Raw genomic sequence first — 19,963 nt, forward strand, 5'->3', positions numbered from 1 at the left:
CGGAATTCGATCGCCATCTAAAAGCATCCGAACACTTCATGACAAGGTTTCAATAATACAATAGCTCGTTTTGCAAAGTGTATTGTTAATCAACTCTCCATGGTCACTTGCTGGTTTCAAATGAATCTTTCAGTGACTGCTTTTTCAACAACAACACTTTGTCTCTCACACAACCCTGCTGATGGGTTGGTTTTTACGAGCTATATCGTAACACACAAAATTAATGAATTATGTCACAACAGAAACGTGCATGTAGTTTCATGTTATCATGCAGCGTCAAGCCTGGTAAGAATACTCCTCATCGGACCGATCTAACAAAGTGTCTGCCAAGAAATTAATATTAGCCACTGGCCTTATGAAGGTGAAAAAAGAGTACACAAATCGGAAGCTCAAAGTCTTTCGAGAGATCTAATTGCGTCCCTGTTTGCTGAGAAGGTTGGTAGGAACTGGTTATGGTCCGAAGAGGCAGGACATAAAGGACATTTAGGCAGTGTAATCAACAACCTAATGATGATGGATAAGCCTAGATTGGGCTGCTTTCTAACCATTGATGACGTTTGTATTCAGATCACACCTGTCCAATAGTTTCCATGGCAATAGATAACCGTTTCAATGCCATTAATACGGAGAAGCTGTTTTCGGCTACTCCGTTCGACCATCAACTTTGGGGCTGTTGCATGCGGTAATGTGGATAAGGAAATAAAGCATCAATACTTGTTGTTGTCATCGAAAAAAATACCGCCTGCTGATGTAGACTGCAGGAAATATAGCTAAAAATCATGCTAATAGATATTGTACCTTGATGTAAAAAATACGAAATCGAACTAGACTGCTGTCTTAAGTATTCGCCCATCACTAAGCTTACGTTAACGCAACTGGAGGTAGCTTTTCAAAACGCCAACACGAGCGACATGATCACGATGTCGAATAACGGGATAGGTAATTAAACGTCAGGAGCAGAGCATCTCTAATCTGGAGTAAATGCTCTAGTTATTGCAGCCAAGTCCATGTAATCCCTCTTGAAGTGATGTACATGGCAGGATAGGACCAGAGTAGATAAGACCACATATTTGCCTGCACCACTGACAACTTATGGGCTCCATACGAGCATTGGTGGTACATTTACAGCTCGCTCTCCGTCCCTTTCACTCGCTCTCCCGGCTCCATTTTTGTCTTTTTGTTGAATAAATTCATCCGATCGATCGTTTCCAGGCCGACTGTAGATGAGAATTGCACCAGACCAAATTGTTTATTTTTTTCTCGGTGAACATTTTCTGGGGGAGACGGGACGAGACGGCACATTACTATTATCTCTGCAGAAAGCTTTAAAATGGCGACGGGGGACATCTGCACGCCATTATGTGTTGTTTTTTTTCTTGCAGTCTGACATGGAGTGTCAATATATTCTCAGCGGGGGAATTGTTGCTCTTTTACATTCTCTTGTGAAGATATATGATTGGTGAAACATAATAAGTGCCAGAAGAAACCCATTTGTGAGGGACCACTGTATGAACCCCTGAGGATTTATCATCTCTGTTGGAAGATAGCATCACTTCAGTATATTGCATCATGGCAATGACCGTCTTGATTAAACCTTGATTAAATATATTTTAACTAATCAAGAATCATGGAGCGATGCGTGGTGCAGTATGCTGTTTCACCTGCATCGCATTTTTTCTGAGGCATTACTGCAGCAATGTATGTGAGGTAGACCAGAAAGTTGGCTTGGAGGAGGCGTAGTTCTCATTTATTTTTTATTTTTATTTTATTGTATTCAACCCCATCTATCAATCGCGAGTTGTCCTCAACCCCTCAAAACAACACTATTGATTAGCTTTTCACCAATATTCAAAACATAAACTTCCGCAAATCCCTGTGAGACCAATTTTCACACTAATCACTGTCGTCAGTATTAATAAAACTTTCAGAGTTGCTGCATTATCCATGGTATCCGTGGCTGGAAGAGAGCTTGAACTCTCACGACATCATAAGGGGTGGGGTATGAGGCGAGACGGTAGGCAAAAAGTTACGTTTTGGCAGAAACTTAATGTCTCATGCAATCAAATTGAGTTTATGAGCGATGTGCTGATCAAGTGATGCGGCAGCAGAAACTATAGTGTTTCACGTTATACCAATGTTTTTATGCGGTCTTTGCAGCCAGATACGAGTGTAATAGATCACCATCACTGAACGTGCTATGCACAATGATGGTGATTGTAACTGTGAAATTAGCATCATATGGTTGAATGAAACCACTCTCAAAGGGATTTGCTCCCATTCGTGTCGGGTTTACGAGTGATGTGCTTTTCAACAACGGAAAAACCGCAAATGTGGATGATAGATGTGATGAACAGAAGCTCAGTTAAAGGGTTGTTTTCAATACATTCGTTGAGAGGGTTAAGTTGGCAAAGAAGTGCGGGACACGCCCAAGCTCAGCAAGGCGTAAAGCATCAAATCTACAGAAATCTGCTGATCGCGTGAAAAACAAAGCAGAGTCGTTCTGTAAGTAAACCAAGTTACCATCTGGCCCAATATGCTTGATAATAATACTGATGTATACGATATATATTGGCATTGCTCATAAGGTGTCGATGCTTACTCAATTATCGACATCGATGATTACGAAGAACAATCTGAGACTAGCTTGTTCTGGGCAATACGGGGGGGAAACTGGAATATGTACACTCTTGTGGAGTGGTCTTTGAGAAGGACGGTGACTCAGAATTTTTCCGAGATGGGGCTCACTGGGATAAGAAAAAGTTTTGCTCAAGGAAACCGATTTGCTTGTACTAAGCTCCGTGTGAATGGAATGCAAACGTGGCTGTTATCAAAAGATACCAGAGAATATAATTATACCCTACCGTTGTCACCGATGTGTTAGAGTGGTGTCCGCGTCCATCAACTAATCCAGGAAAACCAAACGCCCCTATTCCAATAGAGGATATCCTTTTACGGGTAGTCTGTTTCACAGAGGAGAACACCATTTCAAAGAAATGAACAGTGTTCCGAATATGCTTGCCATACCAAGAGTCGCTGAGATCATCTGAATGATCATGTAACTGTATTAACAGTTAATGAATTGGTCGGATGCCAGCGCTGATTTTGTCAATTAGTTACAGTTTATAACAGAATATGTATTGTCATCACATCTAGAGAGCATTAACCTAATAAATCAATTACTTTCATGAATAATGTTAAACCCCGATTTCGGCCCGATTAGGCAAATAAGTTAGCAGTCTGATCGGAAGCATAACCTGGATATCAAAGCTTTACCTCCCATGACATGTTGCTCTAGGAGTCCAGATTTACGTCTTGTGGCTGTCAGAGTGGCGCGGTTGAAAGACCAATGCTCTACATTAATATAAAAGTGTGTCATCTCTTGATGTGAGGTTGTGGGTGCATTCCTGGCCAGGTCGAATCACTTTCTCATGTTTTGGAAGGACTTTTATCTGACGAGGTATTAGAGTCTTTGTCCGGGGTCACCAGTGCCCTTATGAATAATTTCAAAACGACTTTTCCCCAAAATGCAAGATTTCAAGGAACACTCATCCGAATCGTTGCAAATACATAACTGTTTCCAGAAGAAGCCGCAAGATTTCAAAGAACACTTATCTGAAACGTTGCAAATATAACTGTTTCCATGAGAAGCTAAAGTGTATCTTTATAGTATTATCGGGCCATGGCTCTCTGAACGATGCTTTTCAATGATTAAGTCTAGTAAAACCCTAGTCTAAGTACTGCGTTAGGCCTACGTATTGACGTCACATTTACTGAGCGCCCCAGAGAAAAACTTGCACACAAACGATATTGCCAGATTTGCGATCAAAACGTCATCGGTATCATAGTCGACACGGGGAGGTACATCGTAGGAAAAATATCCTACGTAACGATGCTAAGAACACTGCGGTTTAAGTAGATGCCATTGGGTCGTACCACGGGTCAAACCGCTTTCTATGAAATATCGCTAACCATGTTATCTTGGGCATTGTTATTATTCTGGAAGATAGACCGTCATCACCATTTGGACTGGCGTGCTGTTTGTCTAAGAATGGAGTAAACCGGGTGCAATGATCTGCACGCTCATGATAGGAACCAGCCAAGAGAGATAAAAGAAAGACAAATCCAAAATGACCAAATTTTGAGTATGGTCTCGTATAGAGCGCACCTGATGAACGAATTCACAGTTACCACTTCGCATACATGATCACTGGCGTCATACGAGTTCAGGAGAGCTGCAGTCGAAGGCATGTGGTATTTGCGTGATAGATCAACTGTTCCCATATTAGCTCGCTGTATATAAAGCCTGCATGAATAGACGTATTAATGTACTGCAACTCTAAAGTTATATCTAAGTGTGTCACCTCTTTTCCTTTAAAGTTAGCATGATAATGGAGGGTTCGCCTTCGAAGTTGTTGACTTTTCCATGTAGTTTGCTCACAAGGACGGCGCTGTTTTCAGTCAGAAAATCACATCGCTGGGCATGCGCAGTGGTAACTGTTAACTAATTTAGTGCGACTGTATCCATTTGATTTATTAGTCTTAAGCACTGAATCCAAGGATTTGATGAATTATCCGATGAAGTTGTTGCCGTAATGACAGCGGCTGTCGAAACCTCATATCTCATTGCTCTTTTTGACATTGATACATCACTGATCCTAGATTATTTCATCTGCTGCATAAATTGGCAATGTGTATATTTCCATCATAATTTAGTTGTAAACTGTATACATCATTGTTGTGCTAGGTGTCATATAGTCGGCATGGTTTCGTGTTTGCTATGAAAAAGTCACTGCGCATTTCATGTGTGACCAGAAGTAGACGTACCAACAACTCATTTATCTCATGATCTATGCATGGCAGTTAACGACACTGTGCTAGGATTGTGATCCGCTTCGGGAGATTGAGTGGTTCCGTTTATGGGTCATAACTCACCGCATTTTGGCGAGAACGAAAAACAAAATCTGTACGTAAACATATTTTAGCTCGCCAAAACAAATATAAGTAGTCGCAAAATATCAATCTATAGTCGGATTTGGACTTAATCTAACAAAACAACATATGAGAATTAGAGATGATTTTTTACATAAACCCTGTATTGCTCTATTGTCATCTTCTTTTAATTAGACACTTTTTGCACGCAGTTCACTTTTTTAGGGTAATGAGTTTCGCTCAGCTTGCTGCGCAATAGCATTTTCAAAATAATTTGTCAACATTTTTAAATCTGTGATAAATGTCTCATATCAGCGACGACAGTAGATAGCATCATATTGGCTAAATAATTGAAAAATGTGGCACACATCATTGAAGCGATGGTCATCTGGGAAGCACAAAAATGTCAAAATACCTTTGAAATCTGCCAATGAGTCATATCATCGTTATTAATTTTCCAAGGGATTCTATCATGATCGTTCGACATTATATCAGACGCATGCACTCACGTCTGTTGCAGCGATGCGGACAACGTACTTGAAAAAGTTGAAGCAACGTGGTTTCACCATTGATATCATATTATTTTACTTTTTCATAATTTTGTCGCCTTTGCCATGAGCAATCAAGAACACCAGCCTCTCGAGAGGCCTCCACCCGCCACGGCAGGGAATTCGAGTCCAATCCCCTTGCCAGCCACAATAACCATTACCGGGGTTGCCACCTACTCGACATTGCTTTACTCATGGGACTGGACTCGCTATGTGAATAATTTATGACTTGTGTAACTCTCACTGAGGTGAGATTGACTTTATGCAAGTTTTTACCAACACAAGCATTTGAATAATTCACATATCATGGTAAAACAGGTCTTATATTTCTTAATGATGCGCTCCATAGATCCACAAAGTTATATCATTAATGTAATAAATGTATAGATAATATGCAGTACCACGTGGGTTCAGGGTGTACTAACTATGATAAAAAATGGTGATCGATAGTCCTTAGGATGAGCAACAGTGCGCTGAGCGGTCGTCGCATTCAAAGTAGCTTGAGACATTCTATACTGTTCCGTTTTTAGGCTATCCTTTTAACCAAATAAGAATGGGGCAAGCCTCTCCTCCAATCTTTGGATCTGGACAGGGAATTTTACATGGCTTGGCACAAAGAAACGGCAGTGTAAGATGAAATTACTTCAGCATGCCTTTCTCCATGTCAAAAGTCTGCTTTCATAGCCACTGTCCAGCCTGGTCGAAAATCCGGATAGGATTCTTCGTTCAGATCTTATTCAGATTCGTGTACATGTACAATGTACTCAGTTAGAAGATTCTTGACGATTCATAGCTAATATCTTAACTAAGAATCGTATATCAATATGAATTTGGTGTCGTCTAGTCGAATTTTGATACCGACAGCCATCATAAACAAAAGGAGCCGTTTTCAGATTACTGAAAAACAATGATTGAGCAACCGGACATCGTCCAGGGTCTTGAACGACGGTATACGTCATATGTATTGGAATGCTGCCGTTGGCATGGTGATCATTGGTTCTCGAGCAGAGCGTATAACTGAGGAGAAAAGGTATCAAACATACGTTAACAACAGGATAGCAGTGAGTTATTGGAAAGCTACTGGGTACTCACAGTCCCAGTTCTCCCAGTGATCCTCACCCTCGCTGTCCAGGCCGACAATGGAACGGTCCGTGCGACAGTGATCTGGCCTTAAATTCAGGATATTGCCTTAATGACTTGCAATCAGTCGCTTTGAAGCTTTGCTGCCGCTGTAACGTATTCGAGTGTTTTCGTTTCTGAGTGTTTTCTCGTTTCTGATCGTTTGAGAATGCTTACAGCTCTATTTTTTACACCTTTCTATGTGTTTCCCTCTGCCATGTGTACTGAAAATTCATGGTTTCTCTAGCTCTCGAAAGCAGACAAGACTAACTAAAACCTGGAAAGAGACGTTCGTGTTAAAAAAAACAAACTCTGTTATCAGAAATAACGACTGTATCGCAGAATCAATTCAGCAACCAACGGCTATGTAGAGAAGGTTAACTTCACTTAAGACAGGCGCTAAGGCTAAAGGTAATAACAAACACAATATATCATAGCACGTGAAGCATTAAACATGTCATTATCGCCAATGTAGTGTTTCAATGAAATGATTCAGTGGGATGAATAATAGGAAATAATCTAAACTTCATTACCCAAGCCTGCTGGAGTCGAAAGTGATAACGAGTTTGATATAATTGGGGGTCAGGAATATTACCAAGTAAGAGAGTAGGTGGTGTATCGAAAGAGTCATTAATCTTTTAGCCGGTAAAATATTCAGTAATTCGAGAGTTTCTTTCTTCAGGACAGCATTTTTCAAGGTAGAATTATTCTAAATTATATAAAAAGGTATCATTGCAGAACATTTCTCCTCAAAGAAAACGTTCTTCTTTGTTGGGCTTATCAATTATGCAGAACATCATCAGCTCGTATGAGAAGGAAGATTCATCGGATGACTAACTGCTCTTTCGTCGCCACTGGCTATCATTCCCCTTTAGACAATGTTAGATGCACGGGCACATATAAAACAGTGATTGTTAATTTATATGAGGCCTAAAAAACGCTGTAGGTACGGCACTACACACTATCATGCTTGCTTAGGCTGTCTACGCTATCAAGCTTGTTTGGCTTGTCACTGTTTTTCTCACAATTGTTTTCAACTTCCAGCAGGCCCCATATTGACCTGAACCACGCCTTAACACACATCTACAAGAAACAAATTTTACAATAGTTGTTTTTAAACAGTAATGGGTTACTATATCAATGCCTTATAAACCTTGCTAGCAATGCAAATACAAACCGGCCAAGTATACTTGAGGCTTGTTTGAGGGGAAAGATTGGCGGATATGAAGCACCAAGATTTAACCATTATGTTATTGATTCGGAAACGGAGCCGAGCACAAATTTATGAGTGAAATGTACGCTGCGTAATGTTTTGTATATTGCGGAGTTCATAAACTTTGTAAAGTACATGATCAGTTGGTATCAAATGTAACCAATTCAATACGTCATCCCATATAGCAGGCCTTTGCATCGTTCGTAAAATACACTCAATCCAAAATTATATTTGTGTGAGTGTATTTTAGAAACGGGCCAAATGCCTCCTGTGGGAGGATGATGCAGGAGCACATGACGAAGGAAACCGCGTGAATGCCAGATGCACATCATCCTATACCAAGTGTTTATAACATAGTCATGAGATCAATCTGTCGTTATATCTGGCCGTTTCCGTGATGTCCTCCATTACCATATCACGCGTCTTGAAATTGCCTCTTGGAATTTTCTATCGACGAAGCTGTTTGCTTACATAATTAGCTGCCACTGCATGGGTGTTAGCTATAGAATTACGGTCGTCAATTTTGTGTCGGGATAATGGGCTAGTTGTATTATATTCGCACTGGGTAAGAATCTGTCCACCACCACCTCCAATGGTTTTGAGATAAAATGTCCCTGTCCAACTTTTGACTGTTATTGGCCATAATACAAGAGACAAGATGATTTCCGTTAACACCGACAATTCCATTACCACTTCTGCCATACCGTGTGTATTTTGTAATGATATTGGAAATAAATTGAGTTAAACCGAACTAAATTTGATCTAATTCCATGTATATACACAACCGTAGTCTGTAGGGAATACGTGTGCAATCACTCTTGCCGCCATGCAGCCACAGTCGTTTTCTTCATACATAAAATTATCATCACATTAGAGCTCTGGTATCTTTCACAAGCTCAGCCACAATGTTGTACAATCTCAGCAATACCCTCCCATGTCAATGCAAGTTATCTAGAAGTATATCGTGCTTGCATTTCTCCGACAATATTCACATACTTGCCTCGCTAATCGAGCTGTTTGTTACCACTAATGATGACAAAGTCGACAAGCAAGGCGTCGGCCAGAGTTGCCTGCGAAAATGAGTACGGAGGTATTTCGTAATTTATGTATCTCTACTATGTTGGGTGTAAGAGAAGGCCACGTGGGGCCCAGGGGTATGAAGGTGTAGGCGTGTTCGTCCCCCTATGTTATAAACTGTTATATGTGCACCGAGAAATGCCATTGAGCTGAAATACATATTCATTTTAGGGACCGTAAACTGTTCTTGAGCATCTGATATTCCTTACCATCTTTAGAAACGATTACAGGGAACAGTGATTGAACTTCAATATGTCCATTTCGTTCGAGTGGTTGTGCAGCTTTTACCATTCCATTTGTGGCGTCTATACTTCCAGTCCCGGGTCCCAGTGACCATAGAACTTCATCAGTGTCGTATTAAATTCATTTGGACACGTTCAGGGATGGATAGAGCAAAGCGTCGCTATTCAAAGCCTTGGGGTTCATCATTTGTACTGATGAATATGGAGGTTTGCTTGTTTGATAGGACAAAGTAAGCTGGTACAGTACTAAGCGCCAAAAATAGACACTGCAATGCATCATAAAAGCATGGCATGACTCCCAATGGATCAATAACTTTGATGCTTTGTGGAAGTCAACTGAGCAGTTGGCTGGAGAGCAATCATCGTGACAAACTAGCCAATTACATCGGGGCTTCTGTTTTTTTTATTTCTTTGTCGATCATATCAAAAAGGTTTTGTCTCGTTTCTTCCTCTTCTTTTCCTAAGTGGTAGGCTCTTCCATTTCTGCTTCTTCTTGATTACAATGTACTTCATGAAGTGACACATCACCAAAATTAGCAATTAGATCTTCGTCCCAGAGGGGCTTGCTAAGTCATTTCAGCCGCAGTTAGGATGATTTAGAAATGTTCATGCAGCTTCTAAATTTTCACGAAAATTGTATTCCAACAACTATCAATAGAATGTACCGCTATCATAATTTTTTAGATCTCACGTTTGAAGGTTATTCTAATTTAGTTACATATATTCTACAGTCTTTGATAAAACACTGTGCCGTTAAAAGGCCTAAAATATTATGATCAACGTGACCTGTCCGCCTACAAAACAGACCATAACATTGAACTACAATATTCAGGGATTCAGGGGAATGTATCAAACGAATGGCTTGCTAAAATCCTGTGTGCTCTTTGGGTAAGACGCCAATGCCACGGGTACTTAACAACAATATTGAGTTCTAATATAGCAATTTCCTATGTTTCCATTTTCAAAGCGTGTTATAGCCTACAATTAATACTACCCCGGTCTCTACAGAAATCAATCATGGTTTTCAACGAGCAACCAGAAGGCGCTAACATGACATCGTAAGAATTGGTAAGATGCATAGAACCATTCACGGTTTTCTACTAAATACATATTCACAACGTCTCAATGTGCACTAAAAGTGATTTAAATATTTAAACTGGCCTACCTGGTTCCGGTCATGAGGACACACAGCATCCTTTGCTTCATCAGGTGTTTTGTTATTGGCGTTCTTATCCGGTTCAGCCTCCATGACGCTACCTGTTGATGAGGTACCTGACAGACTGATGTCCTCTTCTTCCGCTAACCTGAGAATAGGAGTCATGGGCTTGTGCGTAGCCTGCCTAGCATCGGATTCGTGTTGCTTCTCCATGTTGGTATGGTGTGCCTGATGAATACTGGTCGCCTAGATACGGAGTCTCCCCTGGTCGCTTTAGCCTGGAAGGGGACGGGGATATCTTTGACTCAAGATGCTGGGTTGCTGCATGCGTCGATGATTTGGCTGTTTATGGGAAACGCCCGATGGGTAATGTTGGTGCAAGGCAATTACTCGTTCTATTGCATTAATTACCGGACACGGCGATAATGTGAGGAGAATAGCGGAAAGCTTTGAGTCTTGAATATTCGTAGTAACGTAATATTCTATCTATTTTTCCCAATTTAAACATTTGATCCGGCTACCATTAACCTTTGAATAACGCGTGTCTGGTCAGTTGCTCGATGAAATTTCCTCGGATCTACTCCAACCAGGAATTGACATACTCAAATGACGGTTCTTTCCAACCCGTATAAAAAAGCCGGTCATTACACTGGTGACAACGTCGAGTTTGAAGAAAGTTAATTTACAGCAACGGGTCGCTCCTTACATTGTAACACTTTTGGGATTTAGAATTCTCATAAGCACATAGCAGTGACTTGCCCGATCCTTGGTTCAGGAAGGTCTCACGATATCGCCCTGTCTTAGCCTTTTGATTTATTTTGATTGATAGATCCGTCGTTCATCTAAACTTACCTTACCATGCGCCATTATCCACATCAGTGTTATTCAGCCTCTCATATCCTCTGTTTAACAAGCCCAGACTGATATCGGTAATATCATATAAAAAACTTAACATTAAATGTCCCATGTATGCAATTCTAGCGTTTAAACTAGTTGGTTGTAAAATCCCCTGCCATATAGTGATAAAAAATAATTCATTTTTGGCGTCGGAGCGATGCACTGTTGGTGGAATTCATTTGTTTATATTCTTGTTGCGGGCGGGTACCATGGGTATTAAATGTATCATGGGGCCCCCGGTGACCTCGCCTAATCTTGGGTAATTGCAGCGCAGTGTGCGCGATATATCATTTGGTTTTGGATGTAAGGAGTGGAGATGGCATAGCGATCAGCTGTTTACAACAATCAAATTTATTTCCTCTGTTCCTCTGATTTTCTATCTCATATATTTCGTTGCGAAGATAACCCAACTTTAAAGGTAGATAGCGACAAACGCAGGTTGGAGCTATTGAGTCCAATGCCTACATGTAATCTTACACCGGATCCCCAGAACCAATGCGCTAGGTGTCAAACACTCTCTATATATCGCTTATGTGGGTATCTTAAAAGAGAAACTGTTTCCCTTTTAATTATCTCTTGGTACAAGGAAAGCCTATGACAAAGGTTCGATTGACATAAAGATAAAAACCCACTTTAAAGGCCAGTCGAGTAAAGAGATAAGCTGAGTCACTCCAGTGAATTTGATAACTTCTCACCGTATTAAGTAGGTTATTCATTATCTATTACGCAACAAGACTTAACATGTCCAAAGGCCCTATACCATTTGTATAAACGAATCCCTTAGAAAGTACAATGATATCAAATATAAATAAAGATAAAAGGCTATATATAATAACACACGGATCTCAAGAATTTGTTGGATTATATGCCTGGCAGTACATGGCTGATTTATGGAATTTTATAATTAATCATGGCCAACCCAAGGACAAAATGGAAGTTCTATTACTTTGCGATTTCGATTTTTGCCAGCTGCTTCACGGTAGGTGACATATTGAGATCGTTTAAATGTTTCTATAAGCCGATTTTTTTACGAGGTGGCGAATGTTATCTCAGACTAATAGAGAACGACCGAGGTAGTTCAAAGGGACCCAAAGACAGAGTGCAGGGACTCGCGACCTAATTCTCATTCCTGTCACCCGCGCGTCGTTGCCTCTCCACGCCTATCGATCTCCTTCTGTGTTGTAAAGCATGTAATTAAAATTTCCCAGTTGTATCTTTTACGCTGTCATCACCAACAGAAGCCACTTTCATTGTCTGTTTCAGCCCGCTCTCACCGTGAGCATGGATCAGTTAATTTTAAGTGCAGCAACGTCAAGCCGAGCCCTGTCTGACTTTGTAATAGATGAGGACATCGTAGTTGTGGAATTAGACATCAAATACCCAACCGATGAGTGGTTTGAACTGAAAGAATTGTATGTATATTATTTAGTACAAACGTCATATGCATACATGTTAACATGAACATCAACATAAGGCGGACGACGAACTGGACAGACAAGCCATGTGTGGGTCTAACGATAGATTGAGTATCGTACAAAAGTATGAGTTTTCATAGATTTCATCATTGGCCATAAAGGGATCACAATAATTAGCATGTGTCATGTTCTCCATGTAAAGTAATCGCAACCGAGCTGAGTTAGGCTTCAGTTGCGAACCAAGCTAAAATTCAACCAATTGAATGATTTCTTTTGTTCCTCAGCCAAGAAATCTATTCTAGAATAATATTCAAAACGTTTTTGACGCCAAACGCCACTTTGCTTTCCAGAATAGAAAAAGAAGCTGGTAATAAAACTCGGACGAAGAGGAACGCGATTACCAACTTAAAGAAGCGATGGACTAATAAAGAAGTTCCTTATGTGATATCCAGTATATTTTGTAAGTCATATTAGAGGAAATGCAACATTAACAATCAGTTTTGGTGTGATCTTCGTTGCAGTCTGAAATTTGTGTGTGTTCTTCATTTTATAAAGTCCGGGTTCAGGGAGTTTTAAGATATGAATCATATTGATGATAGTGATAATGATGATACTAATAATGCTATATGTACATGAATGAAGAAAAAAAGTAAATGAAGAAAAAAATGTTATGGATACACGGAGAGTCGAACCCGTGATCACCAGATCAAAAGTATGGTCATGATATCATTTTCCGACTTAACCTTTGTTTCCGGTTCGTGGTAATAATCGACGAGTCATAGAGCAGTGAAGCTAGAGTATTGTCAAAGACCTGGCCTTCACTCTTAATCCTTGCTAAGGCAATAAGCAGAGATATTTAGCGTAATCACAGTGCCAGCTATTTCAGGATGACGGAAATTTATATTGACAGTGATAAGATTATTGTCTTATACATGTACATGTACATGTACGTTGGTAGTCAGTACCTAAGTGCCAATGGCTATGAGATAAATTATTATTTTAATAAGGCACTGGATGTTTATGAACTTTTTTTTCAAAAGAGGTGCACTTAAGCATGCTTCATATTTGCCACAAAGTAGCTTTTTCAAGAAATCAGTTTCAATGACAAGGCCTCTTAACGTGCCGGAAGCAATACGTGTGCTGATGCTTTTTCGTAGCCGTGTGCGTTAAGCTATAAAGTAATACGTTTATCTCTATATTCATAGCCTAATTAAAGTAATAATTTGTCCCACAGCAAAAGAACAGCAACAAGAGGTACAAGACGGAATTGACGACTACAACAAATACACATGTTTAAACTTTCGGAAGGCGGAGGCGAGAGATGAGGGAGTGAAGCGGTTGCTCTTCAGCAGTGGCGATGGATGTCGGTCGTTTGTTGGTATGCAGGGAGGGGACCAGACTATCGAACTGGCACCTCTTTGTAGGTCGGTGAGTATGATTTAGTCTTCAGAATAATCTAGCCCCACCATTTTTTCCATTCATAACCTCGAAATAAAGAGTGATCTGCAGCTGCCGGAAAGGCTGCCTAATTTGGTTCTGACGTATCTGGGGGATCTTTGATTCGATCTCGATTTCGACTTGAGTATAGAAAAATATTCGTGTGAAAAATAACTTAGTATCTGAATTTCAGAAAGGTATCGCTATGCATGAAATTGGCCACGCCATGGGTCTCCACCACATGCAAACGAGGACTGACCGGGACAACTACATTACAATCAAAGATACAAACATTATTGCCAGGAAGAAGGGAAATTTTCAAAAACTGCCGAAGAGTGTTATATCCGATCTGGGAGTACCCTATGATTATAACAGTATGATGCACTACGGACAGCGGGTAAGGACATGGACAATTTTGCAGCTGTACGCTTGGTCAATTGCCTGACTCCTTTGCTCGTTTGATCACCAGGCTGACTAGACAATCGTGACAAAATACATCAACCAGTACACTTGGTTACACCCTTTCTGGTGAGACTTTTATCCGAAGACATGTGACAACTTGGAGAGGCCAGAAATCTCTTCATATATCGTGCGACACCTGACGAGCCTCTTCCATGTTGGGATTGACAACTTCAACTTCTCAGAAAATGGCCTCTAGTTTGCGCTCGAGTCATAAGTGATGCAGAATAAGTTTACTTTCAGAAAGCATTCAGTTCACACTATCGTCACTAATTAATTGTCATATTATTCTCTTTTAGTACTTTTCCTTCAACGGACGAAGAACCATCGTGACAAACGATCCAAAGTATCAGGCCATCATCGGACAAAGAGAAGGCTTTAGCTTTCGAGATATCAAGATGCTGAACTTTATGTACAATTGTAACAGTAAGTGTAAAACCTAAGATTGCTCCATATTGGGAAAGAAGATATGAAAATTGAACTTGCCCTATAGGAACCTACTTTCCTATTTGTTGTACATCGTAGTTTTATGAAGAACCAAACGACTTAATTGTGCAGTTTTGTCCTCAGATGTCGGGACTAGGATGCATGAAGGTATTAGTATGAAACTATAGTCTACAGCAGTTAATATGCCCCTTCTATTTCGTCCAGGTAGTTGTCCGGCCGAAACCTGCCCCGGAGAAGGTTTTGTTGGTAAAGATTGCAAATGTTGGTGTCCCGGCGACCCTGTCAAAGAATGTGAGGAGGTTGAAGTTGGACAAACGACAACCACAATGGCAACGACGTCTGGCAGCGTGGGTAAGGGCACATATTCTTGTACAGGGGGCTGTTTTGTTTCCGAGAATGATTTACCTAAATTCAACTCTAAAACCTATACGTGTATTTTTAAAAATTGAAAACGTCATCAGCTTAACTGAACAGGGATAGGCTCCCCACTCATTTGAAAGCTAGTTAAAACCAATCATACGCGAACACAAGCAATCCTATATTTGTTTTTTTTTACTATTCAAAATTTGATAAATCGTATGTTGTCTTCTTCTTAAAAAAGTGCAGTAATCGATTGACATTGTGGTCGAAGGATTTTTAAATGAAAAAAAAAATGTACTTTTCAGAATGTGAAGATGGCGACAGTAGGTGCCCGAAGTGGGCTGCCACGGGATACTGCGAGTATGGCTATGTGCAATTCATGAAAGAGAAATGCCCGTATTCCTGCGCAATATGTGCAACACCAACAACCACAACGACGACCACAACGACACCAATACCAACAACAACAACGATGTCAACAACTACAACATCCCCGACAACTACGAGTTCGACTACAACCACTTCACCGCCAACTACGTCCTCAACAACAACTGCAAGTACTTCAACCACCACTCCCCCCGAAACTACCTCATCGACCGAACCACCGACTACTGCAGGTGATTATAGTTTTATCTGTTTAAGATCTAGTCAGTGCCGTAGTAGTACTACATGTAAGTATCAAATTCGAGATTTAACGAAATCACAAATTAATCTACAGCTCCTAGTTACACTGGTTCATCTTTTTTTGCCACTTTGTCAGTGTGTTAGTCTGGTGCCCCTGTGGGATATTAAAACATGTTCGACGCCGAATACCAGACTGCAAAAAAGTATTGTGAATGTCAGTCCCAAGTTGAGCTTTTTGAAGTGTAGAACAAAGATTGGCACCGAAAATCCCTTTTAAGCCAACTGTACGTCACGCTTAAGTTTTTTCTTTTTTCCAGAAGAGTGCAAAGATTTCAACCCGACCTGTCCTGCTTGGGCAGCTGGTGGATATTGCGCCGCCAACTCGAGATATGAGAATTACATGAAGGCTTACTGCCGACTTGCCTGCAGGTTCTGCGCCGTGGTCGAGGAAACAACACCAGCACCAGGTATATATGAGGTGGAATCTTTTAACAAGATGTCACGGGAAACACATTTAAATCCTTTAAAAACTGTACCAGTTCTAAACTGAGGACTGAATTACCAACACATGCTTTTGGTTTGCATTAACAGTGTGTCACGCACATATGGTAGCTTTGAAGTTTGAGAGTGGGAGTTCGATTTCCTATAGCGCTTTCCTATGGACACATCCTTTCTCAAAGCGCTTCTCGTCATCCTCAAGTTTCCCAAGGGAAGGGCATAGAAACAGCTTCTAAGCGCTCACCTAACCTACGAACTGTAACGGGAATAAACTCTCGAAATATGAGCTCTCGGTTGGGAGTCTAGCACTCTAACCACTAGCCATGCAACACTTTCTAAAGGAAGGTGTTGCACACGGTAAGGAATGCAATGAGCTGATTGAATGATAGCTAAAACTAATGATACTCCCTTTCCTTAGTTTGTAGGGATCAGAACCAAGCCTGCAAAAGTTGGGCACGCGTTGGTTACTGTACGAAGCGATACAAAGACTACATGAAAGAGAAGTGTCCATTCTCTTGTGGTTACTGCGAAGGGTCCGGCACAACTCCACCAACGACAACAACTGCTGCAACCACACCAAGGACAACCGCGGCTCGTAAGTTGTTTTAAATTGCTTTTTTAAGTAAACCGTTTCGACTATGTGTACACAAATTTTTTTATTGTGTTACATTTCTCTTAATTCCAGCCTGTAAGAATAGAAACGAGACATTCTGTCCCTACTGGGCGAGAAAGAACTACTGCAATGATGCAAGATTCGAGAAGTACATGAGAAGCAACTGTGAGAGGTCATGTGGCGTTTGTCGGGCTTTCGTTATGGTCAGCGCATTACCAACACCAGGTAAGTCAACCAAGAATAATTTTTGAGAGTTGCTATACTTCACGGTGGACTAATGTTTCTGACGGTCAGTCTGACGACATAAAGGCGTTTATTATTTTAGCCAATCAACTAGCAGCGTTCTCAATCAAGAAAGGGAAGCGAATAGAACTCCTGGCAGAAACTTTGCAGAGGTTTCGAAGATTCTTTATCCTAGTCCTGCCAGAGAAAGGGCTTTTAAGTGATTATGGGTCTCTATCTTTCGTTCGAAAAATGACTAAACCCTTCCTCACGTGCAATATATGTCGATATCTGACCCCACATATTATTTGGAGACAGGACCTCTGACCTGTTGTATTTCCGAAAGTTACTATTATAATCCCGATACTTTCCTTTTTAAAGATTGCAAAAATAGACGAGAAAATTGCCAGCTCTGGGCCAGCCTGGGCTTCTGCAAGTACTGGTCATATACGATGTATCTGCGACTATACTGCCCTCTAGCGTGTAAATTCTGTGGAGGTCGTGGAAACCAGGCAGCGAGTCTGACACAGGATGACGGTGGTGCTGGAGCAACTGTCAGTTAGTATTAAACTGTACTCTTCTTCTTCTTTGTCTTCTTCCTCATTTTGTCACTACAGAACTTTATCATATTGAAAGCCTACTCATCATCATGTATCTTACCTGGATGGGTTATTTAGATTTTCCAAGCTTAGACACCAGGTGATTGTAGACCCTACAGGCAATGGCGGTTTGACATTCCCTTCCAATATACGAATCGGCAATGACAATAAAGTGACTTGCCTAAATTTACCAGTCTTGCCAGGTTTTGCTGCTTCGCAGGAAGAATGTATGACCTCGTGATCAGAAGCCCAAATTTCCGACGCCCCACACAGTGTGTGAAGAGAGTCTAGTCTAGTGATCTCATGCGAAGTTTTCTTCCCTGTTCCAGCTGGCTGCCAGGATCGTAATTCCACATACTGCTCCTACTGGGCGAACCAGGGCCTCTGCCAGAACACACGATACAACATCAACATGGAACAGAACTGTCAGAGGTCTTGTGGATATTGCGTTGGGAGACCAGGTTAGCTCGGTCGTATTTAAGATGTGATTTCAAACGTACGCCGTTTAAACCAGGTGTACGATTGCATCTGTCCACCTCCCATTACCGACATTGGCGGGCAATTTCGATTATCAAATATGCACTGGTGGGACCGAGCGTTGTTCAACCGTGTGTGTGACAGTCCGCTTTGAGCCGGGGGTGTTTGTTTTAGCCGGGGTTGTATGTAAAGGCCAATGCACTTATAACAGTTCAATTACTGCTACTACGAAAGACAGAAAACTTGAGCCTGAAGGTACTGCCAGTTTTGATGAATTTACTATTGCGAGTACCACAACCAACATCGTAGTACCTCATTACTAAAATGGGATTCATCCAATCTGTTTAGTCGTCCCCTACTGTAGCGGGGCCATTTCAAATTGTTTTGTCTATCAATTTAGCCCTCATCATTATTTAGGCACCGCCCTAGCTAACTCTCTCTACTTGCAGAACCAGACGAAACCAAACGATGCGAGGATAAGGTCGCAGTCTGTCCAAGTTACACTTCCAGAGGTTTGTGTACAAACCCAGTCTATCAGAGCTACATGCAGGATAACTGTCAGCAATCATGTGGGCTGTGCACTCCAGACGAAATCGAGGAAGGAGAGGGCGATTCTAGCGCGTCAGGTGCGTCAAGTTTAAAAAAAAGAAATTCTTTCAGCCAACTGCTGCCAGACTTGTTTTGTATGACAACACGACCTATGGGTTAAAACTCCCAACAAATTGAATTGAGATGGTCACGACTCATGCCTGAACGATGTCACTTCTAAGATATTCTTTCATCTTTCACCACGTTTATAAATTAACGGCCACTTGAAAAGTCTTCCTCACCTTTTCTCAAAATCGAATCTCTCTATCACAATTTTCCACATTTCCTTGATTCACTCATCTACGATTTTCTCCTTGTTTTAGGTGATTGCGTTGATATCCTTCCCGCCTACCAATGTAAAGTGTTCAAAGATAACGGCGAGTGTCAGAACAATGGGGGCTTTATGGGTTACTATTGCAAAGCGACTTGCGATACATGTTTCGAACCCGCTGGTAAGTAAAAACCTGCAGTTTTAAGGCGCCTCTTACTGCTGGCTACCACGCCATAGGGCCCGGTTTTGTATATTTGGGAAAACCAATTTGTTTTTTTCTGGATGGACCAGCCCAGCCTCTGATGAGCTTAAAATCCTGGTTCTTCCCAGCACGACATGTCTGTTGGTCAACGTGAGATAAGCCAATGAGGGTCTATTGCATGAGACTAAAAAGCCCTGCTCCCTCGTACCTGAGTATCTATGCCGGCAAGTAAAAGATCCCACGCAGGTGGACAGTAGATGGACATACGTGGATTGTGGACTACATACATAGACCTCCTGCAACAATCCAACAGGGTTGCAAAGGCGGTCTCGGAGCCCACATTGCTATGGTTCTTTGACTTGCATGTGTTGTTGAACGTGTCTTAGTAAGGTATTTTGGACAGATGGTGTGAAACAATACACAGGCCAAAAAATTACAAGAGGTTAATGACCATGAAGTCTTTGTCGGTGAACACTTTATACCGAAAGTGGTCAACAAGGATGTATGTGTCATAACGTCAAGCTCGACTCTGCCAGATGTACATGTAAATGTAGCTGATGTTAGGTTTCG

At 41.2% G+C, this 19,963-nt stretch overlaps 1 protein-coding gene across 2 annotated transcripts in view; it reads right to left on the reverse strand.

Moving 5' to 3' along the window:
• LOC135499698 (cys-loop ligand-gated ion channel-like) overlaps positions 1-10,560 on the reverse strand; it is a 34,204-nt gene extending 23,644 nt beyond the window's left edge. The window contains exon 1 of one of the 2 annotated variants that reach the window (XM_064790625.1): positions 10,294-10,560. In XM_064790625.1, coding sequence (XP_064646695.1) covers positions 10,294-10,497 — 204 coding nt within the window. In that variant the 5' untranslated portion in view covers positions 10,498-10,560. Of the gene's footprint in view, positions 1-2,861; positions 3,022-10,293 lie in introns of those variants that run through there. The other variant, XM_064790627.1, reaches the window with a different exon arrangement.
• Positions 10,561-19,963: the final 9,403 nt, after the last annotated feature.

The sequence above is a fragment of the Lineus longissimus genome, chromosome 15, assembly GCF_910592395.1.
Source record: "Lineus longissimus chromosome 15, tnLinLong1.2, whole genome shotgun sequence".
In the NCBI taxonomy this organism is placed as follows: domain Eukaryota; kingdom Metazoa; phylum Nemertea; class Pilidiophora; order Heteronemertea; family Lineidae; genus Lineus; species Lineus longissimus.